This window comes from Bombus terrestris, chromosome 2, assembly GCF_910591885.1.
Source record: "Bombus terrestris chromosome 2, iyBomTerr1.2, whole genome shotgun sequence".
NCBI classification, from domain to species: domain Eukaryota; kingdom Metazoa; phylum Arthropoda; class Insecta; order Hymenoptera; family Apidae; genus Bombus; species Bombus terrestris.
In genome coordinates, this window is record NC_063270.1 from 17,283,313 (window position 1) to 17,302,594 (window position 19,282).

The following is a 19,282-nucleotide window of genomic DNA, read 5'->3' on the forward strand; positions in this document are numbered from 1 at the left end:
CTGAATAAATACTTAACAGCACAGTTATATAAAACAATTGCATCAAAATGTCATCTCTATTTAAAAAATGAAGTGACTGAATATGTCTATTACGGACGATAAATAGTTGTCTAAACAAAGTCAATTTTCATCCTATCATATAATGGTTTGGTTTAAATGTAAACGTAAATTTATTTGTAATGAAAAGCAGTTTTATTAAGAAGATAATACAAATGATTAACATCTATTAAAGTATAAGAAATAAAATATAAAGCATTAACATTAACTCATTCATCAATTAGAAATATAAAGATTTATATGATGTGCGTTAATCGAGCACATATACATAGTTTCAGTAATCAATAAATATATTTTTTTTGTATTATACTTTATATAATGATACATTTATAGAAAATGTAAATGTATATATATATATATATATATATATATATATATATATATATCACGTATTATTGTTTTTAGCAAAACAAGTAGTTATTTTATTATATCAGTATTATTATCATATATTAAATTACGACAATTACCAACACTCATAAAAAAATTAATTTTGTCAATTAAACACAAAAGAAATGCAGTGTTATCATAGATAAGTATGTTTTGCATTTTTTTCTTCGATATATATATATTTACTTATATCAGTATATTTTTATGCGCATATTCAAAGCACGTTTCAAATAATCTTTGCAAACTCAAGCTTGTTATTTAGTATTCAAAAATACTTAAAAAATATTTTACCGTCTGCAAATTGTTTTAAATGCGATTATGTAGATAAAAATATCTCTATAAAAAATAGCTATCTGTGGAGTGTTAATTAGTTGGAAAATTGAAAATATTGGTATCAAATTTAAATATAACTACAAAACAAAAAACGCAATGTTCCCCATTCCTATATTTTTGTTTTCATTATAATAGAGCAAAGTTGTACCTGTAACCTGTAAGTATATGAAAGACTTTATGTTTCAGTGGAAGAAACAACTTCGAATTTTATATCCTTCTTTATCAACTCATCGATCAATGATGTTTTATTAAATGCAGCACCAGCAGATAAGACACCACCACTAAAACATTATAATAAAAATTATAAAATAATATATATATGGAATAATATACGTTCAAGTAAAAGCTATAAACGTACGTTACAGGTATTTTATCGGATTCCTTAAGTATTGTTATAGCAGAAAGTAGTAACATAACGCATGTAGCGCCATATGCAGGATCGGTTCCACTAACTTTAGTAATCATTACTTTGTTTGGTAACTTGTCATGTTTATCAGTAGGTTCAACCAATCTTTCAGTCCATCCATCTGCTTTAAAGGTTATGGAGAAACGAGTGTTATCCAGTATCTCCGGCTTAGGGCCTTCGCGGCTTATATATCCACCGGAAAAGAATGTAGGATACTAAACAGAATCAAATAAATTTTACAAAACTTGCATTACTTTTTGTTTCAAGTATCAAACTGATATGAAATATGTATTTTATAATAAAAAAAATAGGACATACCTTTAGTAACAAATTACGACCAAATTCATATTTAGATAACATTACAAATATTAAACCGAAAATGGCGGTTGTCAACACAGAGAAAAGAGACCTATCATTAAAAAAGGAAAAGATATATTTAATATGAAATTTTTAATATAATTCTTATGATTGACTTTAAGTAGCTTAATAATAACATAAATATAAATCTTACTTGAGTGTAAAATAAGTTTGAACTTGAGCTGGCCGTTGTTTGTATTTTTCATACAAAAATCGCTGTGTACGCAGAGCTACAGAACGGTCAGATCCTGGAAATACCATAGACCAACCTTCTGATATAGGAGATTTGTGGAGGAAACCCCTAAAAGGTTATTAAGATTATTAATATTAAGAAACATAAACAATGCAGAAATTTATTTAATATATTTATAATTAATTTATATAATTATAATTATGTTATGTTTATTTTATTGTTAACCTTGGTTTAAGCTTTGGCCAGAATTGAGGTAATCTCTCAGGATAGAGTTTGGAACGCAACTCGCGTAATTCATGAAAATTTGCAATACCATAAATTGCTGATTCATACGTTCCATAATGAATGAGAGCACCACTAACTTTTGTAGTTACCCATGTATTTAGATAGGTTTCAATAGAATTGACTTCACCATTAAATTTTTGTTGTGTAAAAATGATACCAAGATCACATGGTATGCTATCAAATCCACATGCACTTATGATATAGATACCAGCTTCTTCTGCTGCCTTATTATATTTCAGTTGAATACTTTCTATATACTGTAATACAAAAATAAAAAAATAAATAATGTAAAAATATATAACACAAGTAACAAGTAGAATTAATATCAAGTTATTAACTTCAATAATTTTGAAACATATTTAAAAAATTACCTGTGGTTCACCACTGACATCAACTTGATGAGTATGTGTAGCAATACATGCTTTAATTACTGGTTCTCCATAAAATCTATATGGACCACAGCAATTAACAAGCACTTTAGCTTGCGCTGTCATTTTTTTTAAAGACTCTTCATCTTTCAAATCAGCAATCAATATAGGTACATCTTCTAAAGTTAATTCATCATATTATTATAATATTAATATAAGCAATATTATACAAGAACCTAATGATCTAATGTTACCAATATCAGAAGCAAATTCTTTAACAACTGCTTGTAAAGCTTGCTTTCTGCGTCCAGATACTCCAAATTTCATTTGTTTTTCTTTAGCTAATTGTGCTGCTACTTTTACAGCATATTTTCCAGTATATCCAGTAGCTCCAAATATCACAAAGTCTAATCGTTCGTCTGTCATAATGATGACACCTAAAAATAATAAAATATATCCCTGATTTGGTATAAGAAATGCCAATGTCATATTTTTGCAAAAATGAGTTAAATCCGATATTGAGTTTGTGAACAATTGTATATTGTATATAACAAAAGACAATTTCAAATTCTATGTAGAAATGACTATAATAACATTTGTATATACTAATGTTAAAATGTTAAAATAAACCTTCTGTAGAAAATAGCAAGGTCAACATAAAATACAAAAATAACATAAATTTTATTGTCTCTTTCTATCAAAAAAGAAATTTGGAACACCGGAAATGTCTGTGTCAGAAATTATTTAAAAATGAATCTTTTTAACATATCTTTAAGTGCTAATATTTGAATTTAATAAATACTGAGAGTGGTACTTGCATCAAGCCTCAGACATGTATATGATCATGTCAGTCTCTTGATTGATTTAACTTTTAAATATTCAAAGGTAAAAAACTAATACTTCGTGACTATTTATATACACATATGCAAATTTATATTTTTATGAATATAAAAAAATTAAATATGCCCAGGTAGAAAATTATTTTATAATTTATTATGTTGTATTATTGCATGTAATAATTTTACAATTATATAATGAATTTAAATAGAATACATGTTTTTAACATGTTAAACGTGATCAGTACATAAATTATTATGAACTAGATCTGGTTTGAAATTCTTTAATTAATAAATATGAATTATATATATATATATATATATATTATATGAAAAATAATAATCCTTAAATATACTTTTTTAAGATATGCAATGGGAAATATTAAATAAAAACAAAAGACACGCCTTTTAGTATACTATCTTGAATATTACTGTAGACTGAAATGTCATTTCGCCGGTATTTTGACATAATTATAATTCTCAAGAGTTTACTATATATTGAGCAAAATTTTTATATCTTGTCGACAAAATACATACCTTGTATAAACGTTGATAAACAGAATCACAACCTTTTTCCGTGCTAACTTTAGTAACGTTACACTCTTCCTCACAATTACGTCTTTCTATCTGTATGTTGATAGAAGCGAATTGAGCCTGACCAGAGTATATACATACATATACATACATATGTATACTGAATACCAATAGAGAGGGGATTTTATTACGTAACGTTCAATGGTCTGCTGTTTTTATACATCAAATACAAATCTTTAACTATAAAAATTATTTTCAAAAATTGAAAATATAATATTATCTTGTACAGAGATAGTTACTTCGACGTATTTGCATTTGGTAATGTGTTTTATTAATATAATACGTATTGTATTTTATATATGTATGTACATATATCTGTGAATTTATATGTCAAAACCGGCAATTATAAATTATTATAATTTCATATTTTGTGCATTAATATTTATATTTTATTATTAATCATTGTAATTTAGAAAATATTTGTAATTACAAAATATTGTTATTATTATATTATGAATAAAATGAGTAAAATGTTAACAACCGTTGTTATATTTCCATTATTTAAATACATATTTAAAGTATCTCCCTCGTTTATACTAATAAATATGTTAAAAAATAATTCTAGCAAATAGTCAAACGAATTAATTTTCAGAATGATTTATATGTCATCAAAAACTTTCATTTATGTTTCTAAAAAGTAATAAAATGCATTACCGTAATTGTTCTATTTCAATTATACAATATTAAATTATTCTACTACATCATTTATTTTTCTTAATTTATATTTACAACAATCTTTTGTTTTATTACTTATAGTCTGTATTCGGCTAGTAATAAATTATATGTAAATAGCTCACTGTTTAGAATATCACTTTGCAATTAAAAACCTAAACTAGCAAATTTCTATTGTGATTTAATTTCAATGTACTTTGTTTTATGTATACGTAAGACACAAAGTATCGTTAACGTGTGTACAATTCCGCTTTCTCTTGGCTATATATCATCACATGTATACACTATTATTTACAGAAATGCACGCTAAAGTTATACATTTTTACTGTTAAGAGATTCACCTTATATAAATGAAATAATCTATAAAATAATTTTTATTATTTTATAGCCCAATAAAGGCGATTCAAACAATCTCAGATGATGAAAAAAATAATTACGTTACTGAAAAAAAAATATTTAACGTTTACGTGATTTTTAGGTTGAAAAAAAATTAATGCATACATACAAAAAGCTTATGACTTTCATTTTTTTTATGGATATAAAATTCGTAAATATTTCTTACGAAAATGGAGCGCAATTAATATTTTTGATAATGTTCTAATGAAAAAAGTGATAAAATACAATTTTTCACAAAAACTTATGTACTTTACAAATCTTTATCACAACTTAAGATCGAGAAATATGTTCACACTCTTTTAGAAATATTGATCGTTGAATAATTAAAAACTCATATCCTTTCCTGTTAATTACAATATTGTAGTTATATTCAATAATTTTTAACTGATGCAAGACTGAAGGGTCTAGCCTTTTGTTTATTCTTTCTACAAGAAAGCAGAATACTATTCCATTAATTCCAGAGTTAAATATACATCGAATATAACTATCTCCTTATTCTAATATTTACAATATTTCACATTGTTTTTGATAAAGTACAAAACTATAGTACTTTAAAAGAATGAACGGAAAAATAGAATTCTTATCTACCTATTCAATTGCGAAAGTATAAATTCTATAAAAGAGGAGAAAGTTAATATTTGTTTTCTCTTTTAAGAATGTAATCACCGGCTAGCAAATATCATATTTGTAGTTTTGTTCCTAATTTTACAATAAATACATGCGTGGTATGACATATAGCTCACGTACGCTGCATATCACCACAAAATGATGTCATTCTACATATTTCTTTTGATGTAAAATTTTTTTTGGGTTTTCAGTTAATAGAAAATTTATATAATGTTGACTAATTTGTACAATTTTTGCAGACATCATATGAAATAAGACATCATTACTTTAATACCTATCGTAGTGCAATAAAATATCGGTTAATGTAAGATTAATTATTAAACTATAAATCAATCATTAAAGTTTGAAGACTTTTATATTGAAACGTAGCATAGTTTGAAGTGGTGAATAACTGTATATAAGCTACACATCCATTGAACATACATGATCAGTATCGAAAATGCAAAATATGTTACATGCGATTTGGGAAGGCATACATTTTAGATTACGTATTTCAACATTGTACTTAATAATATACACTACAAACACATTAATTTGATCTTAGTTCGTTATCAAATCTTACAATTGCACTGTAATAAAAGACTCAGATACATAAACATAATTTCTTACATATTGGAAATATTAATGAATAGAAACTTAAAACTTCAATCATTTTCTTTTCAAGAAACCCGATATATTTAAAAAAATTATTAATTATATGTTAAAAATATTTATAAACTCATTATTTTCACACCTTTCCTCAAAAATCTTAAAAAGATCATTCAATCCAGATAGAATTCTTGCATATTAAATAAGCAATGGAATAAACTTTATACATAGGTACAAGTCACAAGTAGTACTAAATCACAGAATAAACTGTGTAAAGAATTTAAACAATAACTACGTTTAAAGGAGCATAATATAAAATGCTCAGTCAGCTGAAACAACACAAGGCTCCATCGAAATTACAGTCGCTCAACAACGCATTCAAGGACAGTAATAAGAAAGGAGCACTAGGAATTAGCATTTGGCGGAGGTGGTCTTCTATCGTAGTCTCGTCTATAATCTTTGTTTGGTCGCCATTCGCTAGGATAATTATCTCCAGGGTAACCTCGACCTCTAAAATGGCTCGGAGGAATATCAGATGGAGGATAACCACCGCCGCCTCCACCTCCATATCCTCCTGGACCGTATCCATAACTTGGTGGTCCTGATGGATATCTGTAATAATCACTGAACACAAATTTTATGAATATTATTTTTATTCAAAATCTTTTTTCATTCATTTAAATTTATGATTTACCTCCGTTTGTCATTCATATGGATACTACGATCGCGATCTCGATCTCTATCACGGTGATATCCACTAGACATTCGTCCATAAGAATCAAACCGGTCACGTTTATGATCTCCAAATCTAGGTATTAATGATCTAAATTATATATTGTACTATACAAAAACGAATCTGTACTGTTTCTATCATACTGATTATACATACCTTCCATCTCGCATATCTCTTCCATCGCGGGATAACCAATGGTCATCCTCTCTGCTTCCACTGTAGTGTCCACTTATACTATAGCCGCCACTATCTCTCCTAATTCGCTCATCTTTACTTCCACTCATCCTGTCCATATTTCTATCACCATGCGGTCTATCTCTATCCCTATCACGTTCTCGATCTCTCTTCATGTCTTTATGTTTCGACTCCTTCTCTTTGTGTCGCGGCGTGTCCACACTATTAGTAGTACTTGAAGTAGAATTTGGAGTCGATGTAATGGGAGTAATGGTGGTAGCACCAATAGTAACTGCAGATGTATTGCTGATACTGTTTACAGCAGATATAATCGACAGATGTTTCTTACTCAGTGTGCTGTTACTATTTGAATTTTCTTCCATATCTTCTATTTTTCGTTTTTGTAATCTACTTTCCTTAATACTTTCTACTTGTTTATCTATATGTCTTTCATTATGTTTCTATAAAATAAATTACATTGATGATATTTCTTATATTGTAATAATATTAAAATAAGAACAAATCTCTTATTATTATACCTTTACATTACTTGATTCTTCTTTCTTTTCTGGGCTAGACGTAGCACTTGTATTACTTTCACCTCCTTTTTTCGTCGCATGTTTATACAATTTATAAAGTTTCTTCGCATCGAATTCTGTAAATTTAGATACAAAATACCATAAATTACTTCTCCATTCTTTTATTTGTTCAGGGTCTCTATATTCTTCTAGACAAGTGTTAATCTGGTTTCCAATTTGTACAAGACACTGTCTCGTGTGAGCGACTTGTTCCGCTTCGCTCAAAGACTGGTCTGGTCTATCCAAAGCCTTAAGCGCCTTCTTTACTGGCCTCATTTTTTCTTTACACTGCATAGTAGAAAATACAATATTCAAATTATTGTGTACATTTGATATACAGGGTGGTTGGTAACTGGTGGTACAAGCGGAAAGGGGGTGATTCTACGCGAAAAAAGAAGTCGAAAATATAGAATAAAAATTTTTCGTTTGAGGCTTTGTTTTCGAGAAAATCGACTTAGAAAGTGTTCATAGAAATTTAATGAGAAGAGCAGAAGTATGTGTTCGGCGGAATGGGCAACATTTTTAGCAGTTTTTGTAATAATAAACTTTATGATTACTTCATATTATTTCATTATGTATTCCTAATTTTCTGTTACGGCAAAAATAAACTTAAACTGCGATAATTTCCATCGAGACAACGATCTACAGTGAGATCCGTTATAACGAGACGTGATAAAGTTTACGCGTACCGAGCGAAAATTCAAAGTCGATTTTCTACCAGTTACCAACCACCCTGTATAAAAGAAACATTAAATTTTTAAAATAAATTAAATTAATAACCTCGTTAAATATAGAAGGGTCCAAATCACCAAGAACATCAAGAGCTCTTGGTTCATTATTAGCAGTAAAATGCATCGGACCTGCTGCTTGTTTTGCTTTTTTAGCCTTCTTATTTTCCTTTTTCTCTTTTTTAGTTTTCTTTTCCTTCTTCTTTTCTTCTACTACTTCTTCCACTTCTTCTTTAGTTTCTTTCTTTACAATAACCTCTTCTTCTTTCTTTGTAGATGGCTTTAGGTAAAATAAGCATGAAAACATTTATGTATAGAATATTTCTTAGAGTCAAATGTAAATATGTAACACAAATATACTTTTAATTGTATATAAATTTACCTTTTCGACTTTAGATTTAGATTTATTACTTTCTCCACCTGAACTATCATTTTCCTCTATAATTTCTTTTGTAATTGCAGTTTTTGTTTCTTTAGGTTTTCTCGGTTTTCTTGCTTTAGTCTAAAATTAATATTTAAATATATTAAAATACAAATATGAAATGAATAATCTATGAATTATAAATCTATATATCGTCACCATACAAAAATTAAAGCCATCGGGAATTTAGAAATTACCTTAAATTGATATTCGGGATGTGGGATAAGGACATAACCCTGCCGGGATAGATTACAACGATAAAAGGGAATTTTTATGGGAATACAATAAAAGTAAAATAATATATCTTACCACTCCTAATTTGGAGTCAATTTGTTTTTTGAGTACTTTTAGTAGATATTCGGCTCGAGTGTTTATTTTTTTTAATTGAAGTTTGCTACCATTTGGGAGAAGTTTATCACCCAGCTTCAAATTATTATCCATTTTTATGGATTCCCATGAACCCATGCCATGTTGGTATATACCTCTTAAAAGCCTAGAATCATCTTCGGAGCTCCAATCACAATCAAAATTTGCCGGTTTCAATCTGTGTAATAGCATTTATAATAAAATAAATACATATGTATGTATATAAATATATTTTAATGCAAAAATTCGATAAAAAATATACTCACTTGATATCAATATGCCAATTAGATCGTTGTTCCGAATCCGATGGTAAAGCTTGTTCTAGAGGCTCTAATTCCTTTACCGCAGCAGAGAAAGATTTTGCGTTAACCATAACTCCCCCAATTTTAAATGTAGGACCTCTACCTCTCTTACGACCAGGACCTTTACCCTCTTCTTCACCTTTATTCTCTTTCGCGGTACTTTCAAACTCAGATAAACAAGCTTCGCATCTAGATTTTAGTTGCTCTCCTAAGAAGCGTAATTCTGACATTGGCTTTTCTTGCAATTCTGCATCCGCCGCAATATCATCTAATCGTTTCAATGGTGCAGGGAATTTCTTATAGCTTTTAACAAACCTTCGTATCTGTGTAATAAAAGACTTTAAATTTGCATGTAAATTATTATAAAGTACAAAACTAAGTACATACCTCTGCATCAGTGAAACTTTTAATGTTTTCTCGAGGCGTAACCCTTGGTCTACCCCTCTTTTTAGGACGCTCATCATCACTACCTTCAGCCTCACTTCCGGAATCCTCTCCTTCTTCACTATCATCGGCAGATAGTTTCTTTCGTTTTCTCCCTTTGCCTTGATAATGAAGCAAACATTGAATAATATATAATACATAATATAAATATAATATATATAATAATAATATATAATTTAACGCGTTATATACCTTCTCCACTTTGATTAATTTGCTGCAATGTTTTTCGGCTTCTTGGGGGTAAGTATAAATCTTCCATTTCTTTTGATTTTTCTTCTTCTTCAACTTTTTTTCTGAAATTTTCAGGAATAATTTCGGCCTAAAATCAATCAGAATAAAAATGTTTCAGTTATCTTTTTATACATAGAAATATTATAAAGTATATTTGATATCAAAAAATTATATTCACCCAATCTTTACTCTCATCATCATTATCATTGGGTTGATTAACTGGTTCGGATTCTTCTTCGAATGCAGCAAAACTAGCAACTTTGAATGCTGATAACAGTTCATCTCCAACTGTTGAAGGTCCTTCATCTCTCGTTTCCGCTCTCCTCAGAATTTCATCAATATCGCACTATTTAAATAAAAATAATAAGAATTAATCTTTTCATCTGTACATATAGTCTTAAATTAGAATAATTTAAATTCTTTAGAATAATTACAGTAGGTTCTTCATCCCCATCCTCTTCATCTTTAAATAAATCTTCAGCTCCAAATTTTAAAATAGCATTTAAATCTTCTTTATTAAATGGATTGTTATTGGTCCCTGCACTTTTTTTATCTAATACTGTTCGACCAGTTGTATCCATCCGTTGAATTACAAGATGATCCAAAACCATTTTTTGCTTTGCTCTTTCTACTATTTCCTCCTCTACAGAATTTTTTGTTACTAACCGGTAAATATTTACCTATATAAAGTGAAACATTCTTTTTAATAAAATGTTTACTACTTATGATTATATTATTGATACAAAATATTGAAATACCTGATTTTTTTGTCCAATACGATGAGCTCTAGCTTGTGCTTGTAAATCATTTTGTGGATTCCAATCTGAATCAAAAATAATAACGGTGTCAGCGGTAGCAAGGTTGATACCAAGACCACCTGCTCTTGTTGATAATAGAAAACAAAAATCTTGCGATCCTTCTGCATTAAAATGATCTAATGCTTGTTTTCGTAGTTCTCCTTTTATACTTCCATCTAACCTTTGAAATGGAAAATGTTTTTTTTGTAGATATTCCCCAAGAATATCCAACATCCTGACCATTTGACTAAATATTAAAACCCTGTGTCCTGTCTCTCGTAATCTCACTAATAATTTATCAAGAAGAACTAATTTTCCAGAACCGCGAATTAGTTGCTGTAAATAATCTTCATTGTTATCCTTTCTTTCACTTTCAGTAGGTTTTGTAAGAAAGGCGTGGTTACAGCATTTTTTTAATTCAATAACAATATTTAAGAATGTCATAGTAGAACCTTTGACGCCCTTCCGTAATGCATTATAATTCTTGGTTAATATCCATTTATAATATTGTTTTTGTAAAGATGTCATTTCTACTCGTAATATTTGTTCAACTTTAGCGGGCAGAGATTTTTCAACATCTTTTTTAACACGTCGCAAAATAAATGGTTCTAATTGTTTATGTAATTTGGAATATCCCTTTTGAGCTGCATTATCATGCTCTTTTTCAAATTCTTCCCATGAATTAAATCTATGTAAACAAAAAAGACGGTTATAGAAAATTATTATGACTAAGAAAAAATTTGTAAAATAAAAGAAAGTTCCTAACTTGGTAGGCATTATGAAGTGTAATAAGGCCCATAATTCTTTCAAGCTGTTTTGTAATGGAGTACCAGTTATTAAGAGCCGGTGGTTCGTATGAAATTCAGCGAGAGCTTTATACAAGAGTGAATCATCATTCTTTAGTCGATGAGCTTCATCTACCAACAACACGGCCCAATTTAAGGCACCCAAAAACGCTTTATCCTTAAGTACTATTTCATATGTCGTGAGTATGGCGTTAAATTTTAATCTCTTTGAGCTATAACACCACTCATACTCTCGAATCTGCACGTATATAAAATTAAATTTTTAATATGTGATAAATATATTTATAATCTTTTAAATATTGCAAGAGAAATTCGAATTTATAAGAATAAGAAAATACTACGTACAACATTACGGGAAGTAACGTCACCCAGATATGTAACAAAATTCATATCTGGTGCCCACTGTGACATTTCTCTTTGCCAGGAAGTCATTGTCGAAAGGGGCACCACTAATAAAAATGGCCCATAAAGCTGATGTGTGTGGAATAAATAATAAAGGAAGCATATTGTTTGTATAGTTTTACCAAGACCCATTTCGTCTGCTAAAATAACACTGTAAACGAATAAAATTCATTATAATATAATATGTATATTGGGAGATTAGTTAATATACTGAGAGATTACATAATATAGTGAAATATAATCTACCTATTCTCTTTGCACCAAGAATGAATCATCCAATTTAACCCATCCATTTGATAATCTCTAAGAGTCAAATCCCGACCTTTTCCCATATAATCTGGTTGTCCTTTTAATTGGTGGAATTTGGGTCTGGATTTAAGAACTTTGCAATGTTTGCTTGGTGTTCTTTTGGACTCTTCTCTTTCACGAAATTCTTTTATTTTTTCTGGCCATTTTTTAACAATCAGTACTCCATCTTCCCATGTAGCCTCGGCATAAGGTAAACTTTCCCATTTACAATAATAATCTGGATGATCTGAATCAGGTTTGTTATATTCAGCAATAATTCTTTCAACATTATTGTAACTTTTTAGGAGATCTTGTTGAAGTTCTAATTGGCATTCAAAGTAATCTATATCTTCAGGTCCAGCATAATCCCGCCACTGCTTGATTTCCCGTTCTCGTTTAATAAAATTATCTAATTTTTTTAATCCTTTTACTTTTTGTGCTTTCAATGACTCTTCTGATTCCCATGTGTTATGTATATGAGACCATCCCTTCCATTTTATTGAATATTGCAGTTCAGTTTCTTCATTAGACAAATCTTCCGGATTTGGATTGCCATTTTCTTCTATGGCATAAATTGTTGTTACATTTCCTGTAACTAAAAGAAAATATGCTATAGAAGAATATCTGAGAAAATAAGGATATGATCACGTTTGTGATTATTTTGCAATTTACAGTTTGCAACTATTTGATAGACTAACCTCCCTTTTTACCAACTCTTTGTCCCAAAATTCGTTCAATTGTTTCTGCATTATCTGGTTCTGCATTTGCAGTGCTACCTTCTTCAACTTCTACAAGATCTTCACTATCAGTCCTCTCTTCACTTTCCTCTTTGTAGCTAATAGCAGTTCCAGTTCTTCTTGTAACTTGCCTAACAGATTTGAATTAATATTAATTTATCAGTATTATATGGTATTAAAGTATTTTATGGTATTTTATTTTTGAAAATAAAATAAAATACCTCCTGTTATCATCACTATCAAAAGAAGAATTTTCAGATGATTCTGAAATTCGTTTCTTCCTTGTCCTTGCCTTTTCTTTGGCTTTTTGTACCGCGCGTCTATTCAACGATTTACTAGGTGGTGGTCTTCTGCTTTCGACATCATCAGATTCAGAATCGGAACTGTCTGAGTTCCATGAATTATGTGAACTGCAAAAAAAGACAATGCTAGCACATGTGTATTTAACAATATAAGAAATATTATAATAATGAAAAAATGAAATACGTTTATAAACTTCATTGTTTGATACTTCTGTCATATAAGTTTATTATTTCAATGATATATTTAAATTATACTTATTAAAATCTTGCTTCTACTTTTTAATAATAAATACAGATTAATTCACATGCTTGATATAAAAATGTTCTCTTTGATAAAATATTAATGAATAATTAACCAATAATTAATACAGCAATTTACTGTATAATTTATTAAAATTGTAATATATAACAAGGAAAAAATGTTCTTTTTCTGGTGTAATAATTTTTACTTACTTTTAGTAATAGGAACATAAGGTTTCTAAGTGGTATTTTGCTATAGCATATTGATAAGATTTTGTATATATACATGCAGGTAATCTAACACAAATTCAGGTGAAAGATTACATACTTATTAAATGGTTCTTTTTGAGTAAAAGTTTTAATGAATTACGTAAGTGCATATGAATAGATATATAGCATAAACTAAAGCTGGAATAAATAATAAAATTATTCAATACAATGTGATAATTTACTCAACATAATAAAATTGTAGATAAGATAGAAAACAAACAATAGTGCTACAGTGGAAAAATTTATTTGAAGCACTAAGCTTATTAAACACAAATATAAACATCAAGAATGAAAAATATAAAAGCACATTGATACACAATATATGCAATACATAAAAGTGCATACATAATTAACATAAAAGCTTCATAGAATTATTATCACAGCTGAAGTTGCAAGGTAGAAACGTACTACATAACAGTTACTTGTATATTATATTATCCAAATTCATTTTTCCAATAAATATCACTTTTCCAAATTATAAAAATTAAGACTTATAATATTTTTGATTTTATGATCATGATTCTACACACTTTTGAAATATATTTGAATGTTAAAAAATAAAGAAGAGCTTCATTTTTTATATTTGCTCAAGTATAGATATATTATCAATTTATAAAATACTATCTTTTAAAAAATGCAAATTCTGAATTATCATTGTCTAAATAATTAAACTGCACTTATTTATTATATGTAGTTATATTAATTCAATTCATAAGGAATTGAAAGGATTATAGAGTTTATAATTTCGATTTCCGATAATTACTTGAATTTTTTCATATTACTTACCCCTTTTTCTTAAATTTCTTGCGACTATCGCTATCGCTTTCACGTTGTGTAGCAAGCCTTTCAGGCTCTTTCCTAGAACGGCTAGATCTTCTGATTCCATAAATGTCAGGATTCTCATCCCACTCGCGACTAGACTCATTCTTAAGCCTAACTTTTGTTTCTGTGCTGTGATTTGAACTTTTGCTCTGGAAGCTATCACTTTGTGCAGGTGCATCCGACTTCTCTGATTTATCAGAATCAGAACCTGATCCAGACCCGGAACCACTTGAGGAGCTAGAGTCACTGCATTTGCAGTCAGGCAATGTTTTATTTCACTATCATTGTTTATAATTCACAAAATATATAAACATCAAATTTTCCAAATATAAAATATCAGCTGTTAACTTAAAACAACAATTGATTGCAAACCGAAATTTTATTGATGATTTCATTCATGATGATTATTGAATATTGAACTATAATTTTGTAATCTTTCATTATAAAATGGTCTGGAGTGAAAAATGTAGATAATAAACTCAAAGGCGTTATATATTTAATAGGGTAAATGTTGATTTGTCAATGTATATTAATTAACTGCAATAACTTTAGATAATTTGAAATAACTTTAGATACTTTAATATTAGTAATTCTGTTCTTGAGCATTTATATTTCAATATATGTATTTGTGAAAATATTCCTGTTTTTTACCTTTCTGTACAATCTAAATTAACATACACTATGTATAATATTATTAGGACAAATTATCATAAGAAGTAAAATGAATAGAAGCAGTAGGATACTAGCTCACCTAGTGTTTAAATTGTTTCAATATACAAGAAAACATTGCATGAGTAACAGAAACTTTGAAGATTGTGCTTATATAAAATTCAAGGGATACATTAAATTAGCATGATTGTCAAAGCAATGTTAATGCTATATAAAGCTATAGCAATACACAAAGTTAAGTAATTCATGTCAAATAATCCCTTACATATCAGAAAGCCAAACACACATTATATAAGGGAATAATATCATATGGCATCATTAATGATCAAGCATTGATTACTATTATTAGCATATTATATTGGTAACAATTGTGTAATACTATATTGGAATAGTAAAATATAAACACATTGCATTATGTCTTGGACTTTCTGAAAGAAAGAGATTAGATAATAGTAGCTCCAATACCAACCTTTCTGATCCAGAACCAGATCCTGTATTGCTTCCTGAAGAAGAGCTATCACTTTTACTTTCATTTTCAGAATCAGATCCAGATTCTTTACCAGACTCGGACTCTAATGTTTTCTGTAATTTAATCAGACAAATCTAACATTATCCTATCTTTAAAAATATATAAGTCGCAATGCGTTGTTTGGAATAGTTTTTACTCATTAATGCTAATATAATATAATTTTCTGAATGTATTATTTATGTCTTTTAATAGAGCAGTTCTTTAAATTTATTTTAGCATATTTTTAAGATAATAGTACATCTTTCCCATATCTTGGCATATTTTTAATGTTCAGAACATAGCTTGCAGATAAATTAACAGTGCCATCTATCAAGAAGATCTTTCCTCCATTTTATAATTCTTAACCACCATTTTGTAGTTAAGAAATGCTTAATTTTCAGGGTCTTTAGAATTGCTTTCTAAGTACACTTCAATAAAATATTAGGAACTTAGCATATTTGATCTTACATCTTTGGATTACATTCAATTATATATTAGTAAAGAAAACATATAATTAGGTATCTACATTAATATAGATTAAACTATTGAAGACTAAATATCAAACAGAAAGATAGTTACATACATAAATTAGAGATTCTATTCTTTAAGAAAAATATTCTTCAACCGAAAGATGGTTCACAAACTTTGAACAAATGAAGTATTCTTTCAACATTTGCTATGCATTGTATGTAATTATCTTAAACCATGAATCGGGTAGAAGACTACTGCAGACTTTTCTGTAAATGATTAATCTAAGGGACATATAATTTCATGTAAATAACCGGTATAAGGTATAATGGGTATTTCAGAATAATGTAATTCAACATTTTAAGTACTATACAGATTTATTGAACATTTCAACAAGTACATTATGCACAATACTTGACTAAACTTACAACTGTTTCTTGAACAGCATATGAGTTATGAAAGAAACTGTTCACACTCACTTCACAATAACTCTATACTAGCTATCATTAATTTCAATATTAAAATAGTATTTGTGATCTGCACCTACAGTTAAATACTTTTAGCATTAAAAGATTAACAAAGATAAATAATACCAAATTTATGTTGAAGATAACACAAAATACAACTCTATCATGTGAAACACAATATTGTTTGAAAACAAACCCTATATTACATTATATCTTATGAAAACAATCTATATCTACAGTTATACAGCAACACCATGTGCTTCTATATAACAGAAACAAAACTTTTGAAGATGAAAAGTACTATTATTTTAACCAAGTTTTGTTTCTTCAATAGGTTCCAAAACTTTACTTTTTTCAAAACTGTCTATAAGATTAAGAAGTATTTTAAATGTTAAAATTGTGCGTATTTTGCTGCTATCTAGTAATATGAAAGCCAAAATACAGTTACTTCAAATATAATACCATACTTAATTCATTAACGATGATATAAACGTCAGTGAATAACTCTTATATATAATAAAGATATACTTCAGTATATAATATGTATGTAAAAATTATATCATATCTTATGAACTTAGGAAACAATAAATTTTAAATACTCATTGCATAGAAAGTTTTATCTTTTACTTCTTTAAATTTAAGTAACACAAGGGGATATAAGCTTGTTTATAATATTTATATAATCAATCCTTGTTCTTGAAAGTTTTAGTATTATGTTTTGTTATGTAGATCTTAATAAAATGTATTATCCAGTATTATATATTAAATATTATATAACTATAAAAATGGATCTAATATAGGACAAATGTAAGGCCTGCATTTATAAGAATCATTGTCCCCCTTAATTTTATACCTTATTTGTATACAATTCTAGTAAAAATGACATTCAAAGTTACAAATGTATTATCTTGCGGTTATTTGTAAACAGAAAATAAATGTATGATGTACTTGTGTCCATACAAATTCAAATTTTATGGAAAACATATCATAAATAAAGAATCAGATATTATTCATAATATATAAAAATTCTTGAAATACAGAGAAATGATTCCTCCAAAAGGAAAAAGCTCAGAATATATGAAATATTTTCCATGTGTAAAGCATGTAATTGTTAAAGCTTTTGCAGGTGATTGTTCTACACAATCTCTACTATAATACAGAGAATGTATATCAATCTTTGAGCTTAATTTGCAAAAATGGGTCTATTTAAAATTTTTGAATAAGCATGGACCCAAGGTAAAGGAGAATGCAAGGAATCATTTTTAACGAAAATTAGGGTGGAACAATAACATTTTAAGTGACAAATGTCAAAATGAATGAATGTAAACAAACTTATAGGTTATTAAGAAGCTGGAAACTATGTAAAATTGCAGAAAATTGTGATTTAGTGAAGACAAGTCCCTGAGCTCATAAGGTTAGTAAGACCCCGCCCTATACGCAAAAACCTTTTAAACAAATTTCCAGTGGTTTTTTTCGTTTTTACGAGGATTTTTCTCCTTGTAGATCAATGAAACGCATGTGACAACGCGATTTTTCCCTATTCCAAACAACACCGCTGCTATATCACGCAAATTGTTCTTTAAAACAACATTGACGCTCGTATTGGCAACGGAAACAAACAATTATTATTAAAAAAAAAATTGACGAAAAGCTGAAACTTAAACAATTTTCGAACCCGACCACTCACCTGCATCGTTCCGTCTGCGCGTCGCACCAATATCTCAATATAACACACAGCATGCACGATAACACGTTAATTTAATAATTAAACTGTCGCGTATACACGTATTCGTTCTATTAAACGACTATTAATACACGAAGTCGCGACATCGTACAAAATTATCGAATTTCCACGTACTATATGTTCACAGGTCTGAGCTTGAGCGCCATTTTGTGAACTAGTCTCGTTCTTTCGCCCTCCCCGAGCGTCCTCAGTCTTCGTTCCAACATGCTGCGCGCGCACTTCTCCCTTCCCCTTCTTTCATCTACACCCCTTAGTAAACTGAACGCCCTGTAAATCTGATAAAAATTACATCTTTTATCAACATAATTTCGAAATCCGTAAAAAGACGATCCTTTACAAAAATAAACATTTACATTCTACAATTTTATCCCCCAATTTTTCAAAGAAATATCGTTTTAATGAATTATATTAAAACGTAGTCAGAAAACGGAAATCGTTGTATGCCAGCCATGTTGATTACTCACAGAAATTTTACCCAGAATGCCTGGTGAGTTTCTATTGCTCTGTATATGCGCAATTACAGTGATCGAGTAATCATGCAATGAAATCCGTTTACTTATATAATTCGCTATAACAATTTTTTCTCATTTTATAGAAAATATCCTTTAAAATGTAGGAGAAAATGTAATTATTCAGTTGTAGTAGTTAAATTTAATGTTGACTTAATCCACTTTAAGAATAAGGAT

At 28.7% G+C, this 19,282-nt stretch overlaps 2 protein-coding genes across 4 annotated transcripts; both read right to left on the bottom strand.

The window, feature by feature from the left end:
* Nucleotides 1-169: 169 nt before the first annotated feature.
* LOC100651397 (saccharopine dehydrogenase-like oxidoreductase) lies at nucleotides 170-3,913 on the bottom strand. 2 transcript variants are annotated; one of them, XM_012320349.2, is made up of 8 exons: nucleotides 3,760-3,913; nucleotides 2,641-2,823; nucleotides 2,390-2,562; nucleotides 1,959-2,275; nucleotides 1,695-1,841; nucleotides 1,502-1,592; nucleotides 1,136-1,398; nucleotides 170-1,058 (listed from the first exon to the last, which is right to left on the bottom strand). In XM_012320349.2, exons 2-8 carry the CDS (start codon nucleotides 2,810-2,812, stop codon nucleotides 953-955), a joined length of 1,269 nt encoding a protein of 422 aa, XP_012175739.1. In that variant the 5' UTR covers nucleotides 2,813-2,823; nucleotides 3,760-3,913; the 3' UTR covers nucleotides 170-952. The 2 variants fall into 2 exon arrangements, with proteins under 2 accessions (XP_012175739.1, XP_012175738.1); XM_012320348.2 differs by having other exon boundaries at nucleotides 2,390-2,565.
* Nucleotides 3,914-4,504: 591 nt separating this feature from the next.
* Nucleotides 4,505-19,278, bottom strand: LOC100651986 (chromodomain-helicase-DNA-binding protein 1). 2 transcript variants are annotated; one of them, XM_048413246.1, is made up of 21 exons: nucleotides 18,540-19,278; nucleotides 15,879-15,991; nucleotides 14,705-14,986; nucleotides 13,328-13,516; nucleotides 13,068-13,237; nucleotides 12,328-12,964; nucleotides 12,025-12,232; nucleotides 11,640-11,917; nucleotides 10,835-11,561; nucleotides 10,511-10,756; nucleotides 10,255-10,422; nucleotides 10,038-10,164; nucleotides 9,789-9,946; nucleotides 9,366-9,739; nucleotides 9,043-9,277; nucleotides 8,695-8,814; nucleotides 8,365-8,592; nucleotides 7,546-7,872; nucleotides 6,989-7,467; nucleotides 6,794-6,907; nucleotides 4,505-6,723 (listed from the first exon to the last, which is right to left on the bottom strand). In XM_048413246.1, exons 1-21 carry the CDS (start codon nucleotides 18,543-18,545, stop codon nucleotides 6,504-6,506), a joined length of 5,406 nt encoding a protein of 1,801 aa, XP_048269203.1. In that variant the 5' UTR covers nucleotides 18,546-19,278; the 3' UTR covers nucleotides 4,505-6,503. The 2 variants fall into 2 exon arrangements, with proteins under 2 accessions (XP_048269203.1, XP_012175740.2); XM_012320350.3 differs by having other exon boundaries at nucleotides 9,366-9,724; nucleotides 18,540-19,274.
* Nucleotides 19,279-19,282: the final 4 nt, after the last annotated feature.

Bases quoted from the DNA above. Each gene is read 5' to 3' on its own strand.
- LOC100651397 (XM_012320348.2), bottom strand. From the start codon at position 2,812: ATGACAGACGAACGATTAGACTTTGTGATATTTGGAGCTACTGGATAT. The intron at 2,566-2,640 runs GTAACATTAGAT...AATTAACTTTAG, and splicing joins AGAATTTGCTTCTGATATTG to AAGATGTACCTATATTGATT. The intron at 1,399-1,501 runs GTATGTCCTATT...GATTCTGTTTAG, and splicing joins GTCGTAATTTGTTACTAAAG to TATCCTACATTCTTTTCCGG.
- LOC100651986 (XM_048413246.1), bottom strand. The intron at 9,278-9,365 runs GTGAGTATATTT...GCTATTACACAG, and splicing joins AATTGGCATATTGATATCAA to ATTGAAACCGGCAAATTTTG. The intron at 8,593-8,694 runs GTAAATTTATAT...TTTTACCTAAAG, and splicing joins CTAAATCTAAAGTCGAAAAG to CCATCTACAAAGAAAGAAGA.